This window comes from Genypterus blacodes, unplaced genomic scaffold, assembly GCF_046128005.1.
Source record: "Genypterus blacodes isolate CSIRO-AG114 ecotype Tasmania unplaced genomic scaffold, CSIRO-AGI_Gbla_v1 ptg000007l_1, whole genome shotgun sequence".
NCBI lineage: Eukaryota > Metazoa > Chordata > Actinopteri > Ophidiiformes > Ophidiidae > Genypterus > Genypterus blacodes.
The window spans coordinates 3,910,135-3,933,947 of NW_027466821.1; the positions used below are offsets into that span (position 1 = coordinate 3,910,135).

The 23,813-nt window shown below is 45.4% G+C and overlaps 1 protein-coding gene across 12 annotated transcripts in view; it reads right to left on the reverse strand.

Moving 5' to 3' along the window:
* Nucleotides 1–23,813, reverse strand: part of sox5 (SRY-box transcription factor 5) — a 173,618-nt gene that overhangs the window by 23,010 nt on the left and 126,795 nt on the right. For 5 of the 12 annotated variants that reach the window (XM_076152371.1, XM_076152355.1, XM_076152390.1 and 2 more), the window contains 5 exons: nucleotides 18,089–18,178; nucleotides 13,046–13,218; nucleotides 12,027–12,095; nucleotides 4,877–5,003; nucleotides 1,287–1,375 (listed from right to left, as the gene is read on the reverse strand). In XM_076152371.1, the coding sequence (XP_076008486.1) occupies nucleotides 1,287–1,375; nucleotides 4,877–5,003; nucleotides 12,027–12,095; nucleotides 13,046–13,218; nucleotides 18,089–18,178 (548 nt within the window). The remainder of the gene's footprint in view (nucleotides 1–1,286; nucleotides 1,376–4,876; nucleotides 5,004–12,026; nucleotides 12,096–13,045; nucleotides 13,219–18,088; nucleotides 18,179–23,813) is intronic. The other 7 variants (XM_076152364.1, XM_076152399.1, XM_076152341.1 and 4 more) reach the window with 5 other exon arrangements.

The window sequence follows — 23,813 nt, forward strand, 5'->3', positions numbered from 1 at the left end:
CATAGACACACACACACATAGACACACACACATACACACACACACACAGGTAATAAAATCAGTGACAACAGCAGGGTTGTTCCATTATAGAATTACAGTTCTCTCCTCCCTGTAGTGTCTTGTATGGAACTGGACTACACGCTTGCTTGACAGGTGCAAATGTATTACACACATTCTGTCTAACCTTTAACCCATATTTTCCCATCATTCTTCAACGGCAGTTAAGTGAAAAAGATGTTCTTTCCCCTATTAACACGCATGAAAATGTGTGTTGCGCAGCTGTTTTCCTCAAATACATGTGTGAGTGCCTGTGTGTCTTTCCATGTGTGCGTGTGTGTCATATTTTATGATAATGCGTGTCAGTGTGACAGGGGGGCCAAGTGCAGCCTGTACCGAGGCTGAGCCGTACACTGGAGGTTAATGTGTTTCAGACGGGCAACTGAGAGGACACCCGCATAAGCTCTTAACCCTTGGGAGGGGGGGCCCCAAGGCCCACGTGGATATGAGTGGAAGTATGTGAGGTTTACTTGTATGTTTGGCTGCGTGCGTGCGTGTGTGAGTGTGAGTGAGATAGTGGGGGGAGAGGGGGGGAGAGAGAGTATACTAGCAGTAGATGGGGGTCAGGATTACCAGGCGATAGACCACTTATTGTAAATATGCAGACAGGAAAAGGACCAAAGTCAGACTCATCCCCCTTAAGTGGGTGAACAGATGTTGGCTCATTTTTTCCTGTCTTCCTTTCCTTTTTTCTCTCCGTTTGTCAGTACATTAGGAAAATCATCTCAGCTTCTAACGATCCCCAAACGGAATTGTGTCTTTTTTTTAATAAGCCGTGCAGTTGGTAGTCATGATTGTTCAGATTGTTTTGACCACTATGATGGCTCAGTTTCAACACCCTGGTACGTTCCACAGATGTGTGTGTGTGTATGTGTACTGGTGACTCTTCACTGTCACCCACAGATTAGATCTGACAGTCATTCAGAGCTTTTCTGTCCTCTGCCATGCATGCCGAGTGTTCAACTGCTCTACACATCTACTTCAAACCTCATTCACTTCCCATTGCAGGTTAGAGCCGAGGTCTAGTGTTACACTCCTGGGTTCATTGTGATTATTTCAGTTATTATCTCAAATATTTATTTTAATGGATTCGCTGTTCATGTTTGGCTTGAAAGCGACAACTGCTGCTGTGTTTTTTTGTCATGCAATGCTTGTGTACGGTGTGAAGACAAGAAAACTGTTTCATTGCAATATAATTCCCAGTGTACTCATCTACATTGGACTCTTACCTGGAGTTGTAGAGGTCCCAGGCCCGGTGTTGCCGCAGCAGCAGCAGCAGCCATTGTTGTAGGGATGAGCTGCAGAGGGTAAGGGTCACCTGTGCAAAACCACAAAGGAGACATGACTGTGAGCAATTTCCTTCCATCGAGCCGAAACAAGAGCGGAAAAGGAACAATTCATTTTGAAATAAATGCACAGTAGTGTTCCAATACGTTGAGAGTAAAAACAGAGAGCACAGCTTAAGATGTTAAAGTAATCGGCATTAAATTACTGTAACGTAAACAATGTGATTGAGAGATTTGAGGTTCCAAATCTCTGTCCTCCCTCTCTCCATTTTAAACATCTCCCCATCCTCCTCACTGTTGCTCGTCCTGCCTTTATCTCCCACTCTCTCTTCTGTCCTGCTTTGGCCCTTTGTCTTTTGTACTGTTCCACTTTTCCCCGTCTCCCTCTCCTCTTTAGTGTCTCCCTTTTTGCACTTTCTCCGCTGTTTCTCTCTGCCTCCCTCTGCTCTCCATCTCTCCTTCCTCTCCCCAAACATAGTCACCGCTTCCTTTTGCCTTGCCCCCCCTCCCCCCCTCCCCCCAGCCACCTGAGTCCCTCTATGCAGCTGTTAAAGCCGTCCTTTGTGTTCACTGTCAGTAGGGCCTTAATGAAAAGCCTGATTGTGTGTCCTCCTCCCTAATACCCCCTGACAAAGAGCAGCGAGGTGAGGGGATTCTGATAAAGCCGGCCCCAGCTCCATAATTAAGAGCCACCGCTGTCGACTGCTGCTCTCTCCACCATCTCTCTCTCTCTCTCTTCCTCTCCTTTCCTCTTTTTTCTCCACTGTCTTTTCTTCAGCTTTGTTGAGAGGGTGCTGCTTTCACTCCCTGTTTTCCGTCTCATAATTTTGCTTCTTTGTTTCTATCTTCTCTCTTTCTCTTTCTCTCTCTCTCTCACTCTCTCTCTCTCTCTCCTCCCTTTGTCAGGGACGATAAATCTCAAGATAGATGGCCGAACAACGCACAGGAGATGACAGAAGTGAGCAGAGGTGAGCGGGGAGAAGAGGGACGAGTGTGGATTATGAGTGACCAGGTGCAGACAAGCTGTTCAGTAATTATTCAGAGAAAGAGAGAGAGAGAGAGAGAGAGAGAGAGAAAGGTCAGAGATGAGGGGAGGAGGGATACACAGGGAAGCACACGGCAGACAGTGGGGTCATTCACAGAGCTGCCACCGTCTTTTAACTTGGCAGAGGTCGAGAAGGCCGACCCTTAAGGATGTGACTGCACCTGTTAGAATGCAGATAGAACCCGAACACAGAGCTCCACGTTGTTGACTTATTATCTTATTCATGCCAGTTCTGGTATGAATAAATATCCAATAGAGCTGTATTGAACTGAGTAGCAAAAATCAGTGCGACTATTGACGTCGCAGTGAAGTGAAGTCGAGCAGCACTGATTGAACAAGCTGACTAATTCAAATACATCAGGCATCTATACCGCTCACACACTCGGGAGATCTTGTTCTGAATGGAGGAGATATGGGAATGTTTTCAGGGCTTGACTTCACATTTCTGATCCCGAGCTTTAGCATTGTGGTGAGCCACTTGGCACATGTGTGTGTGTGTGTGTCCCTAGTAGGTATAAACCAGACTTTGCTTCTAACATATTTTCCCATATAACTCAGATGTTTAAAAAATGAATCCGAGACATTCTTCTGTTCTGCGGGGAGGGAGGGCAGCAGGGATTGAGGAATTATTTCAGGACTGTGTATTCTAGGAGATGGGTCTTTCCTCTCCGCTCCCTAAACAAACATGAGCCGGGTGGATATTTATGCTCCTCCTGGGGGTCGCTATAACAAAAGGGAAAGAAGGACGGAGGAAAGCAAACATGTTGCTTTTGGCCGGTGGACGGCGACCTCAACGAGTGAGGTTGCGATTTCCCACTGATAAATGGATCCAAGAAAGAGAGAGAGAAGCGGAGGAAGGAGAAGAGAGGTATGTGCGAAGGGGGATGCACGAATGACGTCAGTATTGCTTTAATACAGCTTGTGAATGACAGTTTCAAACAAGTGTTTTAAAGGAATTAACAACGCGCCCTGAAAGTACTTCAACTACGTGGAAACTGCGTGGTTCATATTTACAATACAAGTATTAATTTGGGACTTGTCTATGTGCTTTAGAATCAACACAGCATTATCCAATTCATCTTCAATACAATTAGAAGCATCAATCAACTGACACTACATTCGGCACTTTCCTACAAGAGTATTTTCATTTATTGCCTTGTGAATTTTGAGTAACTAAGTAAAACGGTAGTACTTCCTATTTCTACTTTCTGTTTTCCATTGCAGTCCGTGATGAGCACCTTACTAGAGATACTTTAGTACATGTTACCTCTACTTCTTTTTTACTTTTACTTGAACAATACAAAATGTAGTGATGGAAGAAAGATTTAATAAAATACTTATTACTCTTTTTGTTACCAAAGAAATTTAAAGTCCCAGTCCCAAGGCGAGCAGTATGGATTGGTTGCTCAAACTTACACACTGCATGGATAGAATGTTTTCATATCAAAGTTACAAACTGCCCTGAGAATATGTTGGAGTATAAACTACACATGTCCTATTTAGAGCTCCAGTCCCGAACTACATCAACTCACAACAACTTTGAAAGTTGCCAGATAGTTTTCTCAGGGGCGGCGCAGGCTGGCGCAGTCCGGTTGGACTTGGCGGAGGCAGTGAAAAGACAAGCCCACCACTTGAAGGGGTATTTACGTGGGCAGTGGGAGTGGGTGAAGATGGCACTAATTGAAAATGGAACGGACTTGTTTGGGAAGCTGTGAAACTCTAGGGGGTGGAGGGTGGGAGCGGCAGTCCGTGCACGTGGGCTCGTGTTTGTGTACACACAGGCGTATCCGAAGTATTTTTCTTTTGTGTGTTTGCAGCGTCGCAAATCCATCGCTTGGCTGCTTGGAATGAGTGTGTATGTATGTGTGTATGTGTTAGTTAGTGTGTGGGCTGTGTTGGAAACAAGTCCTGGCTGTGTCCTGTGTTAATGTGAGGAGAACCTGGGGCAGGTCACATTACCACAACCGCCCCCTCTGCTAACCCCCCCCACCGTGCATTTATTCCCAGCATCCCCTGGCAAGGGCCACCCCTCTCTTTCTCCGTCTCTCTGTTTGTCTCTCCCTGTTTGTCTCTCTCCATCCATCTATCTCTCTATCATGATAAACAACACATTGCCACACAGCCGGAGTGTGATCGCTTAAAAAAAGTCCAGTTTTGTTGCTTTTATACATCAAAAAATAGACAAGACAAAGGGAAAGAGCCAAAGGGACTGAGCCATAGAGGGGGAGAGAGATGGAGAGAGCGTAAACAGGAAGGGTGTATTTGGACTGCTTTTTCTATTAAGAGAGAAATGTTGTTGTAGGGGCAAGCTCGTTCTTTTCAGAAACAATCTGACTCCTTGTGTGGGAAAATAACCTGACTCTGTTTGTGTTCAACCATCACTGTCGACCTTTCACTGTGGAACATCATAAGATAATTGTGCATGTTACAGCTTTTTAGGAATGTGTGTGTGTGCGAGAGCGTGTGTGGCTTGTGTGTCATTACTTACTGCAGCCAGGCTTGTAGTTGAAGCCAGAGGGCATGAGGAAGCCTTGCTGGGCTGCAGCCGCCGCCAGAGTCCTCTGGTCAGGAGGAAAGACTGGAATCATCAAGGGAGGGAGTTGGCCCTGGACCTGCTGATGAAGGAGAGAGAGAAGTAGGGTGGCAGAGAGAGAGAGAGAGAGAACAGAAGGATGGATGAAGAAGAGAGGTGGAAGAAGATGGAAACAAATACAAATATTATGGCATTTATATATTTAATATGCTTGTCAGTTTATCTGTCAGTCACTTAATGTAAAGACGAAGAGCAAGTCACGAGTTCAGTTCACTCAACTCTTACAACAACAGCTGGCTTTTCCTCTCTTTTTGGACAATCCACACACACACACACACACACACACACACACACACACACACACACACACACACACACACACACACACACACACACACACACAGTCATGCTTGTCGGCAGCAAGCCATACGACTTCACAAGGTTTCCAGGATTTTAAAAGGAGAAGCTGAAAAAAGCTCTGATGGGTGGCTTTGGCAGGGAAGGCAGGAGCGGGAGATGCAAGAAGAGAGAGAGAAAGAGAGAGAGATAAGTAGGAGACAGATGGTTGCACTAAACAGCATTCTGCCAAAAGCAACACACAAAGACTTGTGTGTGATGGACTGACTGACAGTTTGAGAGGAAAGATGGGAGAAGATGAAGATGGGAAGTGAACAAGAACAGAGAGGCAGAGCAGCAGTTGTTGAAAGGTGAGGAGAAAAATAAGGATGGTGTTATCTTATTTCATTTTAAAAGGGGATGGACAGTGTAATGTAATCAGAAACGAGTGAGGGAAGGAACCCAGACCACACATTTTTCCAAAAGGTCAGAAGAAGTAAACAAATCAATCTTGAAGTAAAATGATCTAAAGCAGTATGTGGTCCGACAATCATTTACTCCCTTCTGTCCTTGTTCTCCTTATCAACGCACACATTTTGAACATCGATCTGATCAAACCATTTTCCAATCAAATCTGGTATTTGTATTTTCATTTTAACAATGCAATGCCAACAGGTGGATGGATCCTTATACTTATACTTTGTGTATGGAACAGAAGAACTCTGCCATCAGTCGTTGGCCAATTCGTCCTTTGGGGACTTTATAGTCGCAATTTTGTCAGTCTGTTCAATGTTGATTTTGTTTGTTCATTTCACTTTGCATTTTAGGCTATATAATAAGCCAAACTTTCTGGGAACTCACATCTGCTACTGACTAAATCTCAGTCGTGTTTATTCCGTTTCTGGTGCCGTGTAGTAAAACAGGTCCATAGGCTCCCAAAAAGGTATGACCAAAATGGAATTAAATGATTCCTGGTTTGGAGTTTAGGCCTTTTTCTTTTACTCCTGTGCTTTTTCTAAGAATGGTTAGTGGTGAATGTGGCTCCTTTCACTCTTTACACACCCACCGCTCTCCCCCACTTGTCTCTTTTATTTTGCCAGGAGGGCAAGAAGGTAATGGCTGAATAGGATAATGGCAGGTAAAAGCTGTTTTGATGTGGAAAATTGATCCAGAATGATGGAAATGGCCCCACAATCAAAAGGATGTGGTAGTACCACGTTAAAATCAGGTAATGTGTCAGTGATATGGGCACTTGAAGTGGTAAGTGCTCAAAAGGGGATAAGAAAGACGGGTTGAGAGGGAGAGGGAGAGAGAGGGAGACCTGCCTCGTCTCAGTAGTAATAGTGCTACTAGCTTTTCTCTGCTCGTGTGTGTGTATACTCAAGTGTCCCTTGGCACATGTCTGTTCGTGTTAATACCTGTATGTGTGTGTGGGTGCGCATGTGTGTGCGCCAAAACACTTGTACCCCCCCTCCTCCTGCTCCTGTGTGTCGGCATGCAGCAGGCAGCAGCACTGTAATCAAACTATCAGAGCGCAGGGGGAATAGCGCTCTCTTCAAGCGGCTCCCGTTTCCCCTTACACTGAAAACAATAATTACTCCACCATTTTGGTTAACCATAAACCACAGCGCCTCCTGTGGCACGCGATCAGAAGGGAGAGGCGTTCAAGCACGATGCTCGGACAGGACCCCCGCGGGGACGAATCACAGACAAAACAGTTCCGCTTTGCCTTTCAGGCCTAATTGGACATATGCTGGAGTGGAGCTGGCTACCAATGCTGTCATATACCGTAGGGAGGGAGCGAGGAGAGGAGAGGAGAGGAGGAGACACAATGGGCAGAGAAAGAGAGAGAGAAAGGGTGGAGAAAGATATAGATATGGTGAGAATGAGGGAGAACACCCCTCTTCCTCCCATGTTAACACTACTTGTGTTCAGTTAGTTATGTGTGTAACAGGTGTTGGGCAGATGAGCCACACACACACACACACACACACACACACACACTGACCTCCAAAATCTTACATGAGAAACAAGGGGCTCACTGAGAAACGCGTGGATTAACTCAGTCTCCCAGGATTTAGACGCCATTCCTTCCCATTTTCCACATCCACAATGGCTTAATCTGGCATTTCTCCCAATAGCGGATGTACAATAATGCACTATTCTAAAGTGGATTACGAGCTGCGTATGTTAGCCTTGTGATTATAATGTAAAATTTGAAACCAAGAGGAAGGAAGGAGACGAGAAAAACTCTCAAATCAGAGAGTGAGAATCTTAGACAAAGAGATTAATTGAAAGAAGGAAAGAAAACCCAGTGAGGGAAAGTGTGGGTGAGAGAGAGAGAGCGAGAGAGAGAGAGAGAGAGAGAGGGCAGATCTATCAGACAATCTCCAGATCCCACATAAAGGAAAAGGCACATCTGACACAGCAGGGCTTTGGGGAATAACACACTCCTCAGCATCTCTTTCACTTCATACCCAAAGTGAACATGAAAAACTACAACACACACAGACAAAGCATCACACTCTCCGCTACTGTAAGCTGCAGATGCGGAGAACGAGCGGCTGCGCTTTCATCTGCACCGTACCCCCTATAAATTGAAACTCATCTGAAAAATTCCTCCAATCAGTGAGAACTGAACGCAAAAGAAAGAAAAATGCTATGAATGGCGGAAAAAAGAACCTATCAGCAGGATATAAGACGCCGGAAACTTTCTCCCCAGAACTTTACAGGGGCAAGGAGGACACAGAAGGAGGATGTGAAGAATAAAGAATTGGCCATTTCACCCCGGCAAGAGCACGTCTCAGGAAATAAACAGCAGATAGAGAGAACAGAATGAATAAGAGTGGGAGAAAGAGAGAGACAGAGGGGAGCAATAGTTGGATAATTGGCAGCGGATCCAGGCTGCGTTCACCACGCGCCAGGCGGCACAGCTTGAACTTAAAGCGCTGCTGCGGCATAATGAAGATGTGGCCGCTAATTAACATATGGGGTGCGAAACAGGTTGGTTGGCACGCGGCGCGCTAAAAACTCCAAGGTAAAGTTATTATTGGGGAGTAATTAGCTCTATGAAGTTAATGCGCCGAACAATAGCTGCCAGCGCCGCACAATATGGCTCGCATCTGAGCGCGTGAAAAAATAGCCCCTGCTAAAGTGCGAGTCCCACAGCTAAAATCTGTTGGCGACCATATGCTGCGGCAATTAATGCAGGACCTGGATGACCTATTGCTGAAGAGGGTACGCACAAGCGATAGAACCAATAATTAATTTAGACAGAGGGAGAGAGGGAGAGAGAGAGAGATGGCTTTTATTATTTGTGTGTAGCCCATTATCATACTATGGTCGTGGTCTATTAGAGTCCAGCCTGTTGCGAGTGAAGGGGCGCAGGCTCATGTTGGGATTGACACACGCACACACACACACACACACAGGTGAGTCAGGGTGTGTGGGTGTGCCCAGGAGAGTGTGAGTGTGTGAGAAAAGGTGGGTCTTTGATGGAGAAGAGTGGGTGGTTGTGGGCCGGCATGTATGGGAGCATGCACACCAACACACACACTGAGCAAGGGAAACACAAATGACACTGGTTGCGGTGTAATGGGAATGATTAAACAATTACACAGGCAATTGGGTTAGCTGCTCCTATGCACAGAGTACAGAGGTGCTGGTGTGTGTAAGTGGTGGTATGCACAGGGTGTGTGTGTGTGTGATGGAAAGAAAGCATGCCTTTGCTTTGCTTGCCCCTTCATCTTGCACAGCACTAACAGCATCCGACGTGGGCAGAGCCTAGACTTGTGACTGGATTAGTGTACATTTAAGTACACATTTACAGGGGTGTGTGTCTGTGTGTGTGATTGAGTTACCCATGTAGGTTAGCCTTAATAGAAAGCTTGTTAGCTACTGACGCCAACTCGTCTGGCCCTTAACTCGGTCACAACGTCAGGTGGCTTTACTCATCTTCCATCTCACTTCTACTTCAGTCTGCCTGTCCTGTCTGTCTGTCTGCCTGTCCTGTCTGTCTGCCACAACGAGAGCTGATTCTCCATGGGAAGAAAAGCATCACACAGAGAATGATATCACACACACTTGACGGTCACTGTGTGTGTGCGTGTGTTTTGGTTGAGTAAGTTTTGATTCATTAGGCAGGACACAGTCGTGTCCCCTCATCCCTCTGTTTCAATATTCATTGTGTGTGTGTTCTATTCTATGAAAATATGAGTGTGTATGCATGTTCTGGAGGTAAGCCCTGAGCTGCTTGGCAGGTGAGCTCCTTTCATCCCCACCACGCTTCCCTGCACGGCAGCGGCAATCGTTCCCTGCAACACCGCAGGGAGCCTCGGAGACAAGTTGTTTAATTAGAATGAGAGAAAAAGAGTGAGAAAGCAAAGGGAAGTTTGAGGAAATGTCCTCACCTACTTTAGCTTAACAAGAAGGCCAGTAGCAGGGGGTAGTTGTGTATGTTCGGGTGCACCTGTGTGTGTGTGTGTATGTGTGCGCGTGTGTGTGTCTTGTTTGGTTATTTGTGACTTAAGAAAGGGAATGATGTAGGATCCACACTTCCACAAGGGATTGTCTTTAGGTCAAGGTTAGGTTTAGAATTAGGAAGTTTAACATGGGTTAATATTCAGGATGATTCAGGGTCAGGATGTGGTTTACAGGTTAATATTAGAGGTTTAATTACATTGTTCGTTTACCATTAGGACAGAAGAAAGGCTACAGCAGCCCAGGAGTTGGGGGAATGGAGTCAATGGAACGGCTAAAACCTGTATTTACATGTCAGTGGGTTGTGCAATGTTTGCGTACAAAGTGCATGTGTGTGTTATGCCATAGATATGGATGAATCAATAGATACCATTAGGTTGTGTTGGGGCCGCTGTAAATAAACTCACTTTTTTGTCAGCATTGACTCCATTCATCAAGGGCCACTGGTCTAAATAGTGGACAGTGACGTGTGTATGGCTGGCTTGAATTGGGTTTCAGGGTGATGATAAAAAAAAGGGACCGGACATGAGGACAATAAATAATTTGTCCTCCTTTCATGAGAGATGTGTGTCACTCTCGTCTCTCTTTCATGAGCTTGATTATTCGTTTCATTTCAACACCTCTTCCAAGTGGACGGCTGAAAGCATTCTTCACAGGCCTTTGGAGGTTTGGGCCTAACAAAGCCAAGGACACAGAAGTGCGGGGACACACACACACAGACACACAGACACACAGAGGGAAGAAGGGACAGCTGAACTCAACCTCGTTAGGGGAAATGCAATCACAAGGGGCTTATCATACAGACACACACACACACACACACACACACACACACACACACACACACACACACACACAGAGCGGACCTGGCGGCCTCTCTCTGGCAGGCCATTGTATTGTGGGATTGTGTGGACAATCTCTTCATGAATGATTAAGCAGTGTATTTCTCGACCAAGTCTTTGATGAGTGTGTTTGATCGTCAGGCGAGTGTGCAGCACAGTGTCTGTGCTTGTGTGATATATGTGCATGTGTGTATGGATATGCTTGTTGTCTAAGGTAGTGTGTATTTCGATGTGCGTGTTTATGGCGCTCCTGTGATGAGCCCCTGTGATTGTGTCCCTCTCTTAACGAGGCTGCCTACAGCTGCCCCTGCTTGTGAGAAACTATTGTTGGGTCTGTTCAATGGAGAGATGCTTGTTTGGGAAAAGGTTGCAAAGTCATGGGAAAAGAGAGCTTTGTCTCAACGGGGTCGTGAGGGAGTGAATCACGAGCGGACGTGTTTATAGCTTAACACACACAGCTGCTGTGAGCGCATGCACATAAACACACATGAAGAAATGTGCACAAAAGTGCACACAGAAATCCTAAGAAACGCTCTTGTTTTTTTTTGTTTTTTTGTCAGACAAAACGTGAACAATTCTGAATTTGACTTGCACAAACGTGCATATACAAAGCAAATAAACACAGCTGCTTTACACAGAACTGTGGACACACACATAGACACACGTCCACACACATGCTATCACAAGGTCTCTTATCACACAGACTGTGTATGGCTAAACTCTAGAGGGGAAAGGGAATGTGTGTGTGTTCCGTCTTGGACAGGGTGTCTCTTTATGATACAAAGCCTGGCTTTCTCAGCTCAAAATTCAGTGTCATCTGCCTTTACAAAGGCCTGGGCTTTTCGTTCCAAGCCACCTGGACCAGCATAGAGGCTCCAGTGTAGCACCCAAAAGGACAATACTTCCATTTTTAAGTGTTAAATATACACCCGGCCATTTTCTCTTGAGCTTAAGACGGCTCACTTAAAGGAGTCTTTTTATAATATTCACTTTGAATGACTATTTATGGTTAATCATTTCTGTCTCTGGTTTTCTTCAGTCATTTAATGCATGCCGGATGTAATAACACCTGTTTCACATCTTGTCCATAACAAAGCTGCTCAAAATAAGAATACACTTTCATATATTTTGCATCTTGTGGATATCAGGTGACAACTGAAAATAACCTGGTATAGATAAGCAGCAGAGATAACTGGCATGAACCCCTACCGATATCTTCATTAGGACTTACTACTCAATCATGTGTCAATGTGAAAAAGATGGACATAAATATAATAGAGGGTTAACATTCATAGTAACAGAATACAACTACCACTGAAGTTGAAATCTTTACCCAAATTACCACTATTAAGTGATTAAAGTGGGCTATGGAAACACAGCTAGAAACATGAAGACCCTTGCATGAACACACACACACACACACACACACACACAGGAACTGGCCTCACCTGGATTTGTTGCTGCAGGAGGTTGATTTTGTGTTGTTGCTGCAGAAGCTGCTGCTGTTGCCGGGCAATCTGAAGACAAACGACTCACTGTTAGAATGGTTGTGTGTGTGTCTCTGTGTGTGTGTGTGTGTAGGGCCCATTGGGAGATGTGACACATCTGCAGGTTTCTGTGAGTTCCCAGTTGCACGACAGCGGGTCGATGCCCTGGTATTAAATATTAAAGATCCCATTTCATCTGGTCTTACCTCACAACTAACTGGACTACATTCACACCGACACACTTACTGACATGTAGTGTAATCATAACACATACATTCCTTATGCGTTGTTGAATGTGCCCTAGAGCTATAGTTTTGTTGTCATGTTCAGCTCCAATAGGTCTCAGATTTAAAGGATCACAGGCTTCATCAATAGAAAATTCTTTTCTATTGTATACACAATAGATCATTCCTGATAACATCCTTTCACACTCCGTTGGAAGAACACAAAAGTATAGTACTAGATAAAAACAAGTCTTTAAAAACTTCCATTAAAAACATTGGACATACTTATCACCTTGCAATGACAATACTTAATTGTTTTAACTTACTTTCTGTGTGTGTGTGTCATTTTATTTGTAAAGAACAATCTTTCCAAAAGCCAAAAAAGCACAACAAAGAGGAAACCCTTCCTTATGCAAATATCTCGGCTCCATCCTCTCCACAATAACATGCCCTCAGCTCATTCCTGTGCATTGCCCTTATGTTCAAGCTGCCAGAGGCACACTCCCTTGGCTGTGTGAACACTTTGTGCAGTGTGTGTGCGTATGAATGTGAGAATGGAAGCAAGTGAGCCCATGTGTTGCTATTTCAGCCACACCTTTTGGACCTCGGTAAGTTAAGAAGCCAGTCTGTGCCTTCACACTGGCAAAACAACACATTATTTTACCCGTTTGTTCAGTGTAAAATTCTTACTGAAGGAGTATTTAAGAAGGTCATATAGGATTTGTGAATGAAACCCTTCATATGTGGTGCCTGTACCTGGTCCTGCTGCTGCTTGGCCAGCTCCATCTGCTGCCTCTGCTTCTCCATCTGTGAAGCCGCCAGCTTCTTCTGCTCCTCGTGGGCCGCTAGGAGCTGCTCCCTCAGGCTGCTGAGCTGGCCAATCATGCCCATAAGCTGGCGCTCTTTCTCCGCCAGGCTGTCTGGTGTACCTGGGGCCAGAGGGGGCAGAAAGGGGTCAAAGGTGAGGTGTTAGCTCTTTGAAGAAGAGTGCAAGACTTGGTTGGGGTTACGCTGTGACATTTTTCAGACATTTAAAGCGATAGTTGAGAAGTCTAGCAGGTCACAAACTGGGAAACTTGTTAAGTACATCTGCAAGGCCACATTCCAGAGCCCTGTGTACTGAGACGGACTGTTTTGCTTGCGTTTGATCTATCAATGAAAAATGGACACCAGTGTTCTAGATGCGACAAATGCTGCTCAGGTTTGACCCTTCAGTCAGATTTTTGCCCTGCGTTTAAATATCAACGTCAAATTGTATTTTTATTACCAACTAAGGCAGGAGTCTCTTTCCTAAGATAAGACTGTCATCATAAATCAAATGGATTACTTGAAGCTGCAAAAGTATTGGCGAAAGCGGTTTTAAAACCTAGTTGAGCCCTTAAAGTAAAATACCTTCCAGTGCCGTCACCAGCCAGGCTTCCACTCAAGAGCTCTGGGAAAGTTTGCCAGAGTGACTTTTCTTTGCAGAAAATGAATTTCTTCTGTCTACAATATATCGATTCCGATTCAGCCACGGTTTAGAGATGACACACAATGTTATTAATAATCAATACCAGTTTGGTGTACTTCCACTATTTGTTGCTTCTCCTTCTTTTTGGCCTCACTTGAAAGCTTTATAGTTTATGGGCTTCAGAAAGGCTTTGCTTGTAATTTGCCTAAGTAGTGCATTAGACCATGTAAATATTACCCATTTACGCATTTGTTATGCCCCGTAGGTTCAACACATTGGAGTAAGGTCATTGTATAGTGAATTATCACCACACTTTCATTAGGGAAAGATGTTGCTCACACTGAAAAGAGGTGTCGTCAATGCTCAAGGAAAAAAAGAGGACAGGGTTGGAGCTATTAGGCTTGCTGTTCAGTGAATGCACAGCACATATTGAAGCGGAGATTTCATGGCGTATTCTTCTTCTTTATGTGATTTTCATGGCTATCTGGGGGCCAGAAAGGGCAGTGGGGGTGAGAGGTTAAAGGGCACGCAGCAGAGGAATGAATAAGTAAAGGACAAGACAGGAGTTTAAAGCTATCCACGGCTTGTTGGTCAACTAAATATATGGCTGGTTAGGGGCTTTTGACGGTAGGAGGGGGTATGTCAATGGAAGGAGCATTTGGCGTGTGTGTGTGTCGGTGGTTGCGGGGGTGTTAAACCAGATGTCGAGGCATTTTCCAGGGCACAAAAGGCCTGGAGCGATTACGGTGGACACATCCGTCACTACCTTTATTGAGTTAGAGCTGCAAACTACACTTCATGCTAAAACCTGAAGTAGAGCCTGAATTTATTTTATTGCTCACGATTCAACGATCTATATTCTGGTTCACCATCAAGCCGCCTGTGAGACCATGTGTGTGTGTGTGAAAGGGAGAGGGAAGAAGGCGAAGGAGGAAGAGTGTGTCTGGTCTGTGTTTACCCTGCAGTCAGCCAACCTCCTGCTCACATTTTGCATGGCCTGACCCATGACCCCTTAGATCCTGACATACCAGCTCCATTACACACACAAAATTGCAAACACACACACACACACACACACACACACACACACACACACACACACACACACACTTATTCACAAGGCCTAAATCATTCAACAGGATGTTGTTACAGAGGCACACTGAGGCACAATCAGTATGAGTGTGTGTGCTCATGTCTGTTCATATGTACTGATGTCTGCCTCCGTGCCTTTGTTGTGTGTGTGTGTGTGCGCGCGCATGTGTGTGTAACAGTACAATCCCCCATTGTTCTTCAGCTGCTACCTTTAACAGGACCACATTCCTGCGCCAGTCAAACCAGATGAGGAAGAAAAGAAGAGAAAGTGAGGTGAAAAAAGGAGGGAGAGGGAAAAAGACGGAGAAAGAAACATTATGGGGTAAACGATGATCGGAGGTTAGGAAGAGCGAGGGAAAGAGAAGAGGGAGCGAAGGTAAGGAGCCATGGCAACTGACCTGCCCTTTGACCTGCACGGGAAGGTGAGAGCCATCCATTTGTCCTCCCTGTTGGTAGCCCCCCACCTCCCACCCCTGCCTCCCCCCTTCCTCCCTCTCCAGCCCATCCGCCAACAATGAACAATAAAGGCAACTGTCGGGAGTGCTGGCCGCTGGAAAAATAAACACGCTGCTGTCCTAACTCACAGACCCACCTTTGTCAAACAAGAAAGAGAGAAATGTGTGTGTGTCTGTGTGTGTATATATACCCAGTGCTGACCAAGACAAGAAAGAGCCTTGTGTTAAAATGTTAGCCCGTTCAATGGGGGTGAAGGGCTGGGGGAGGACGGGGGCAAAGGGGTGAAGTAAGAGGAGAGAAGAAAAAGGAAGGGGGTCTGCAAAGGTGAAACGGTGGATCAAAGGCGTCTTTCTTGTCGGGATTACACACACACACACACACACACACACACACACACACACACACACACACACACACACACACACACACACACACACACACACACACACACGTGCGCTTACACTAACACTTAAAGTAAAACTGGGTATTAATTCTTTTCACCCTTACATTTGAGTGTGTATGTCTGCGTTAAAAGTGGACACGTCTTTAACTTGGGCAACCTGAAGTCCCCCGTTTCTGCAAGTCCTCTATGCGTTCAGAATCAGTCTCCTCACTGTAACGCATTAATGAGCTTCCTGTCAGGCAAACCCGAGAAACCGAACCGTTTAGCTGAGACCATGTCTAGCTACTCTCCTACATGGACCTGGGCTACCCCCCCACCCCACACACACACACAAACACAAACACACACACACTTTTCAGTGTTCCGTTCTTTCAGAAATTCAGCCTTTGCCCCATTAATCAGCCGGTGTCGGCTTGTTTCCTCAGCTGCTGCGAGGCAGGCAGGTGGATCGATAACTGGTTTCCTCCATCGGTTAACACACATTCCTCCTTAGGCAGATTGCTACAGCCTGTGCTTACCTTCGAACCCAGCAAGCCAAAGCCCTATCTCTCTCTCTCTCACGCTCGCTCACTCGCCCACTCACACACACACACGGCATAATTAACCAATTTGTAACAATGTAATACTTGTCACTGTGTTTGCGGCGCTAATTAATGACCCCGGCTACACTGATAACTGGGGGGGGGGGGGGGAAGGAGCGAAAGGAGAGGGCGTGAAGGGAAGACATGAGCGATAAGAGAGGAGGTGAGAGAGAGATGAGGGCACGGGATGAAATAGCCAGAAGATTTTACATGGTTTGCAGTAAAGCGATTTCTCCAATAACCCAAATTTATATGACTTGTCCTCAGGATCAGTTACGTGGTTGGTATCCTACAAAAACATTTTACTGTTGGTGTTGGGTTTTTATATAAATGTTTCACTTACAGGTTGCAGTTTTATATTATTGGTGATTTTATTCTTATCTGTCCAATTCTAAAATGTGCTTGGGTATCAAGAGAAAGAGTACTCATGGTGACAAAAGGCTGGGTATGTATTCTCACTGCTTTCTTGTTAAAGCACATTCACATGGTCCTGCCCTGACACGTTAGGCTCTGTTAGGTTTATTAAACAGGTGGTTTCAAACTTTTATGTACCCTTAAAACAAAGGTTATGTAAGTTGTCATAAGCGGTTTATTGACAATGAAATACAATTCCTTTTCAGATTTGTAATTCACAGATTTTGTTTTTGACAAGAAATGCAAATATACCCATGTAAAAACACTTGTGAAATGTCTTATCACACTTATCTCATGACCCCCTGTTTTATCTTGTAAGCCTTATTAGTTTATCCCTAATGCTGTCTTTTAAAATCTTTATTATCAAAGTATTTAGCAGCTGATGCCTCTTATTAAGGTGAACTGTTCAGGAGGCAGAAGAACAAAGACCTCACTAAAGACTCTCCAATGCAATTCCATGCATGAAAAAGACGATGCGCTGATTAATGTAAACTGGGGGCACATAAACAAGTTCAAACACTCATATACACTCACATAGGTCATAGGTTCTATAAGTACATACTCTCTTGCTTAAAACACACACAGTGCCAGGTTACACATACTTTACATAGACTAAACTTACACCCATACACACTCATAACGACTCAGCCACAGCCACATGCTCTGCCAATTTGTGCGCGCAAGTACATGACACAACATACACACATAGCGTCTGCGCGCCTTATATTGCTACCCAGCTGTTGGTGTGTGTGGTGCGCGAAGCAGGACGCCCCAACACAGAAATGTCAGCACAGCGGGGAGCTGGGAAAAGGGGTTTGATCAATGGAGGCCCCCTCTCGTCGCCCACATTGCTCTGCAAGGCTCTTTGATTACATATTGCTTTGCTTCCAAATGAAGCTCAATTACTAGAGGAGAGCGACGGCTTTGCCCCGGAGTTATCTGGAATAATAGCCCGCCTTTCTCACCTCTCTCTTTTCCCTCCTTCTCTCATGTCTTTTCCCTTACTTCCTCTCCCTTGGTTATTCTTCCTCTCTCTCTCTCACTCTCACTCTCTCTCTTGCATCAATGTATAAAATGATTAGTTTTTGTACTTCCCGGAACTTTCTCTCCATAAAATGTTGAGCAGGTTTGGCATTACGGCAAATGAATGGGTGATTAACTCTGAGCTGATGGAGTCGTATTGTATAGTAGAATTATTTACAGTTTGACATGCTGGTCAAACTGTTGGTGAAGCATTGTGCTGTGTAAATTTGTTTGCAGTGGATACAGTTCAAAGCAGCTCAGCTCACATTAGTTCACTTAGTAAATTCTGTCCTCGAGAGTTTAAGTTGATTTATTAGACTTTAGTTAACTTGGTTCAGTTTAGATCTGTTATAATTTAGTCGACCTTACTGGTACCATACCTTTAATTTCTGCGATGTGCCCTGAGCCCATGGCCAAAAGTTTATCCTTCCAGTCCTTTGACAACAGCCTCTCAATGCTGGGGGCCTCTGCTTAGGGGGGAGGGGGGCAGGAGCAAGAGAGAGGGAGAGAGAAAAAGAGAGAGAGGGATTCAGTTGGCTGGCCAACATGACAATAAAGCTCATTTAAAGTCCATTTGCTGTAATAAAGGCAGCGGCAGCTCAGCCTAATGGCCGCATCAGCAGGAGAAGGGGAGAGCAGAAGAGAGAGAGAGAGCTGGATAGAGAGAGAGAAAGAGGGAGAAAGAGAGAGACGCTGATAATCGAAAGAGAGAAAATCTGGAAGAACAAAAAAAACTGAGCAAATCAGAGCAAGAGAGGGAGAAAACATAAGATAAAGAGAGGGAGAGAGACAAGTGGGGGGGGGGGGGGGGGGGCAAGAGAGAGCGAGGGGAAGAGAGTGAGAGAGAGAGAGAGAGAGAGAGAGAGAGGCTTTTTCCCTCTCACCTGCTGCTAGAGAATCATTAGCCCTGTGGGCCCCGAGACAAAGAGAGCCTTAATGCACCCGCCACAATGGACACATTATCAGCTGGCGCTTTGTTTTCAACACACACTCCACAGACCCTTATACACACACAAACCCCTGCATTGAGAAAAACACATGTAAGTACACACACATAGGTAGTACTGTGTTTGATTTTGTGAACAACAACATGTTCGGCATCCGGCACATTCAGAGCCTCGCACCTCAACGCCTCACCTGGCTGACTTAGCTTTGTCCCACCCCAATTCCGACAAGTAGGTGGGCCATCCCAAAGTCTGTGGCCGTTATGGAAAAACACAAAAATAGCCACGTCACCTACACGCCGGAAGTACAGAAGACCCTTACCATTTCGCCAAACTCGGATAGTTACCGGTTGCGAAAATTAGGCGTTATGTGATACCAACTGACCAATGGCAGACTACAGGTGGGGAGAAGGTGGCAGTGGATGAGCAGTGAAGCAGAGGCATGAGGTAGGAAAGGTTAACAGGGGCTTCAAGCATAGGGATAACACACACACACACACAAACATCCATCCACACCGAGTCACTAATTAACACCCTAACTAGAAACGTGGTCACACTCACACATGAACACACAGACACACACTTATTGGGAGAATTGAAAAAGTCACATACACACAAACGAGTGAGCGTATATAGACACACAGGGCTGGATTGTAAATGTGAACGTGCACTGAAATAAGAGCACACACACACAGGCAGAGACACATCAACCCTGTCACCCGAGACTATTATTGACATGAACAAAGAGAGAGGGGGGTAATTGTCAGACTGAAGAAGAGGGGAGGGGGGGAGAGAGAGAGAGAGAGAGAGAGAGAGAGAGAGAGAGAGAGAGAGAGAGAGAGAGAGAGAGAGAGAGAGAGAGAGAGAGAGAGAGAGAGAGAGAGAGAGAGAGAGAGAGAGAGAGAGAGAGAGAGAGAGAGAGAGAGAGAGAGAGAGAGAGAGAGAGAGAGAGAGAGAGAGAGAGACAACGCCTAGGAAAGAGGTTTTACACTTGGAGTGGGAGATTAACCCTATCAGCCAACACAAACATCCAGACACATGCAAAAGCACATACACACAAATCCTCAATACCAATAGTTGCACACACACACATACCTATCAGGCAGACAAACACACACATTGCCAACTGCTGACTCCTCCCTTTTCTCCCCTGGATTATTTATTCCATACACTCTTGTCGTCAGAGTCTTAATCCCAGTCCAGTGTGAAACATCAAATACACACACACACAGACACACACAACACAAAAAAAGAGAGATGTACAGTTTCCACAGTGTCAATGTGGCGTATGTATGTGTGTGTGGTGTCTGTGTGTAACCAATACCCATGAACACAGACTTAAAAGTGCTTTTACCCAATATGCATCAGCCAAACACAAACATCAGTGCTTTGCCTGAACTTCTGTCTTCACACAGCATTCTCTTCAATCTCCTTATCTGTCGTTTTATATCTGTTTAGATCTGCAGTCAGAAGGAATTAAGTACTTTTAACAACTTGGATATTTCCAGGATTTCACTGACACTCTAGCAGCACACACACAAGGACACACTACTGCAGTGTGTGCTGCACACTGTACCTCAGTTTGTGTGTGTGTTTGCGTGTGTGCTGTAACCTCCCAAGAGGCCTGAATCAGGTCCTCGCCTCTGACTTTAAGACTAGAGCGTTCAAGCTCCACTGCTCACAACACACACACACACACACACACACACACGCGCACAAACTCTTACAGTCCAGGGAACATCGCAAAAGATCAATCTCTCTCGCCCTCTCTCTCTCCTCCCCTCCCTCCCCCCTCTTTCCAGATCACCCTTGGATTCTGACCCGTCTGTCCTTGCATTTGTTTCCCAGTCAGTCAGTTAGTCAGCACCGGGGTCCCCGATGTGCCGTCACGCTTGCTGGGGATAATAGGTTCACTGACTATCGCGAGAAGGGCTGAAGGTGGGAAGAGCAGAGAGCAGAGATGAAATCCGTAGCTCGGGCAAAGAGATGGAGGGAAGGAAAGAAACACGCAGGGAGAGGAAGAGAGTGCTCCTGTGATTTCCCCCCTGACAGCTGTCTCACCATCACCCCAACAGGTGCTATTAGCCCCCAGCACTCCCTCTCTTGCTCTCATCTCTCTCTCCAGCCCCCTCTCTCTCAACAATGACAGAGGCTTTTAAGCCAAAGAGCTTTGACAAGTGAGAGGGAACAACAAATGGCAGTGTCGCCTGTTCTCTTTCTGCCTCTCTCTCTCTCCATCTACGAGTTATTATTTTTATTTATTAACAGGGCTGCAGCCATTGTCCCCAGTGACAGGCTGGGACCACTTTAACTATTAATAAAAGCCAAAAGGCTCTTTCATTGTGCAGTGGATGGCAAAATGGAAGGAAATGGGCAAGAGAGGAGAAGCCCTGAGTTCTTGGCATGAGGTGACTTTGTGTACTATGCTGATCGAACTCTATGAGAAATAAATCTACACTGTTCCTACCGACATGACACCATGGATACGGAGCACTGACACACCGACACACTGACACGCATCTATGCATGTATACACGAACATGCCCTCAGTTTCTAGTCTATAATATTTCGCCTGCATCACTAGCTCCCCATGTGTGCCTAAAGCAGGACGGTGGTTTGTAATTTGTAGTTGACCAAAATAGTTCAGTTTCGCTGAAAAATATATAAAAATTGGTTTGGAAAATCTGACATTGACCTCACCATGAAGCCATATCGTCACTCTTTCCCATGCATTTGGTTTGTGCTTATTACAATGCTGCCCGGTGCAAAGTGTGTTTCCTTCTTTTTATCTGTAGATAATTGTGGCACCCATTATTTCACACTATCAAACAATAACATCTTATCAAACACAAATCAATTCTTTAAAAAAGGCACTTTTCCATTTCTCTCATACATGTTCATATTCCATGAATGGATTTGTTTACTTAAACCCAGAAGATGAAAATGTACCTGAGCCATATTTTATGTTCTGCAATCTTTCAAGCGATTTCTCGGAATTTCGTTCGACAGTTGGAAACATAGCGAGCGTTTACGACTACTAATTATGGCCAGAAAAATTGCATAATAAAGGAGGACAGCAGAATACTTTCCAAGAAATTTAGAGAAGCTACTCCCTGTTCTTCTGACGTACAGAATGCTGGCAAAGCATTTGTGTCTGTATGTGCGTGTGTTTCTGTGTGTGTTACGTGAGGTAAGCGGGTGGAGCTCAGTGCCCACGCACGGGTGTGGACCACATATTTGCAGGGTGGTGTGTTTGGAGCTGAGGGGAGGGGAGGATACCTGCATCCCCTTGACAAAAACAGTTTAGTGTATAGAAGAAAAGAGAGAAAGAAAAGCAGTGATGGCAAACCTGTGTGTTTGTCTGCATGCATGCATATTTTAGTTTGTGTTTGTTCAGCATCACTGTGTCTTCTATCTATTGATGGGTCTTGACTGTCCAGTGTTCCGTACATACCAGTGATTGCATTTTGCTGTCGTATTTTTCATGTAAAAGCTAATTCATTCCTTCAACTGTGATGTTCCAAACCTCATACAGCTGAGAGGGATTCTGGGTAAAGCACAGTGGAGGAAACACTGACAATAACTCTGGAATCATTGGCTATTATTTTGGCTCATTGGCTCAAACGGAGTCAAGCTGCTGCCCTGCAGCCGAGCCAAAACAACCCAGTCCACCTGCTGAGCAAGGAGAGTGTGTGTGCGTGTGTGCATGTGTGTTATAGTGCGCTTCCATTGGGCTTTTGGATCCACAGTGCGCTTTTGGTCCAGAAGCTGCTGGAGAGGGGGAGAGAGGGCAAGATGGGAGGAGACTCCACATCGGTCCAGCTTGTTCCGACGAACCTCACAATGCGAGATCGCTCCCTCTTTCTCTCTCTCACTTTCTATTTTTCACTCAGACGTTTTGCCCTGAGTCACCACAAGTGGCCAGCTCTATTTTTCCTATTATCTCATATTTGTGAAGCCTGGAGACCTTTAGAGGAAAGGGGAGGGATAATGGGTGGGGGTCTGTGGAAAGAGAGGGAGAAGGAAAGAAAGAGGGGGGGGAGGGAGGGGAGGGAGAGAGTAAGTGAGTGAGGGAGAACCCGGGCACTCGGGTGCACAACAAAGGGGCCTCTGTGCCAGCGCCAGGCCCAGCCGGGCTCAGAGGAGGGTGGAGGATGAAGGAGGTGGACGACGAAAACGACGAGGAGGAGGAGGAGGAGAAGAAGGGGGAGGGCCCACAGGAAAGGGCCCTGGCTTGGGACCCAAGCCTGGCCCTTATATCCTGAAAAACAGGCTCCACATTGACTTGAGCCTTGGCATCCACAGGGAGCCTCCACCAGCCCCCCCCCCCCTCTCCATTCTCCTCTTCCCTCCCTCCCAAACCGGGCAGGGGTCAGTGTTGAATAACCAATTATACAAGCACTGGTGGAGTTTGTCTAAGGCTGCCACCCTGAACACTGAGGCACTGAGGTGGAGTTAAGGAGCCACAGACGGAGCGAGGAGGAAAGATATGCAAGTCTGCGGTGAAAACCCATTAGCTGGTGTCCATGACGGAGAGAAACAAAGTATATGGCCCAATAATTAGATTGTCCCCAATGTGCCGATAATTACAACTGATGATAAGAAAAGTTGTGTTATATTGTGTTAGTGGTATCTTAGAGGATGTAAGGTCAGAAGCTTCTGGAAAAGGCGAATATAACTTTAATTTCAGCTGCGACTAAAAAGTCAGAATAAAGAGGTTATATCAGTGAACCTGTGTATCAAAAGTGAGATTCATTCATTGGCAGATTGGAGTGTTGAGCTAAATTATTTCAGATTTTGCACTGAAAATCCTTACCAAGAATAGGTTTACTTGGAAGTAAAAAAAAAAGGAACTAAGTAGAGAAGAAAGGGAAAAGTTCCAAAAGAAGGATTTAAGGAAGGAAGTAAGGATAGAAAGATCAGTGATGTGATCTGTCAAATACGTTTTCCTCTGCATTTTGTTGCCATTACAGCTACAGTGATAGCTATCTGACAACCTTGACGTTAACTGTCAAAAAATGAAGGGTGACGATCATCCAAATCTTCACAGAAACTTCAGATGAGAGACGGGCAGATTTTTCTTCACTTATTTACGCCCGCTTGGCACCCGAGCTTTCGCTTTTCTCATCGTCTAATCCCCTTGTAGTGCCGACGCCAACGT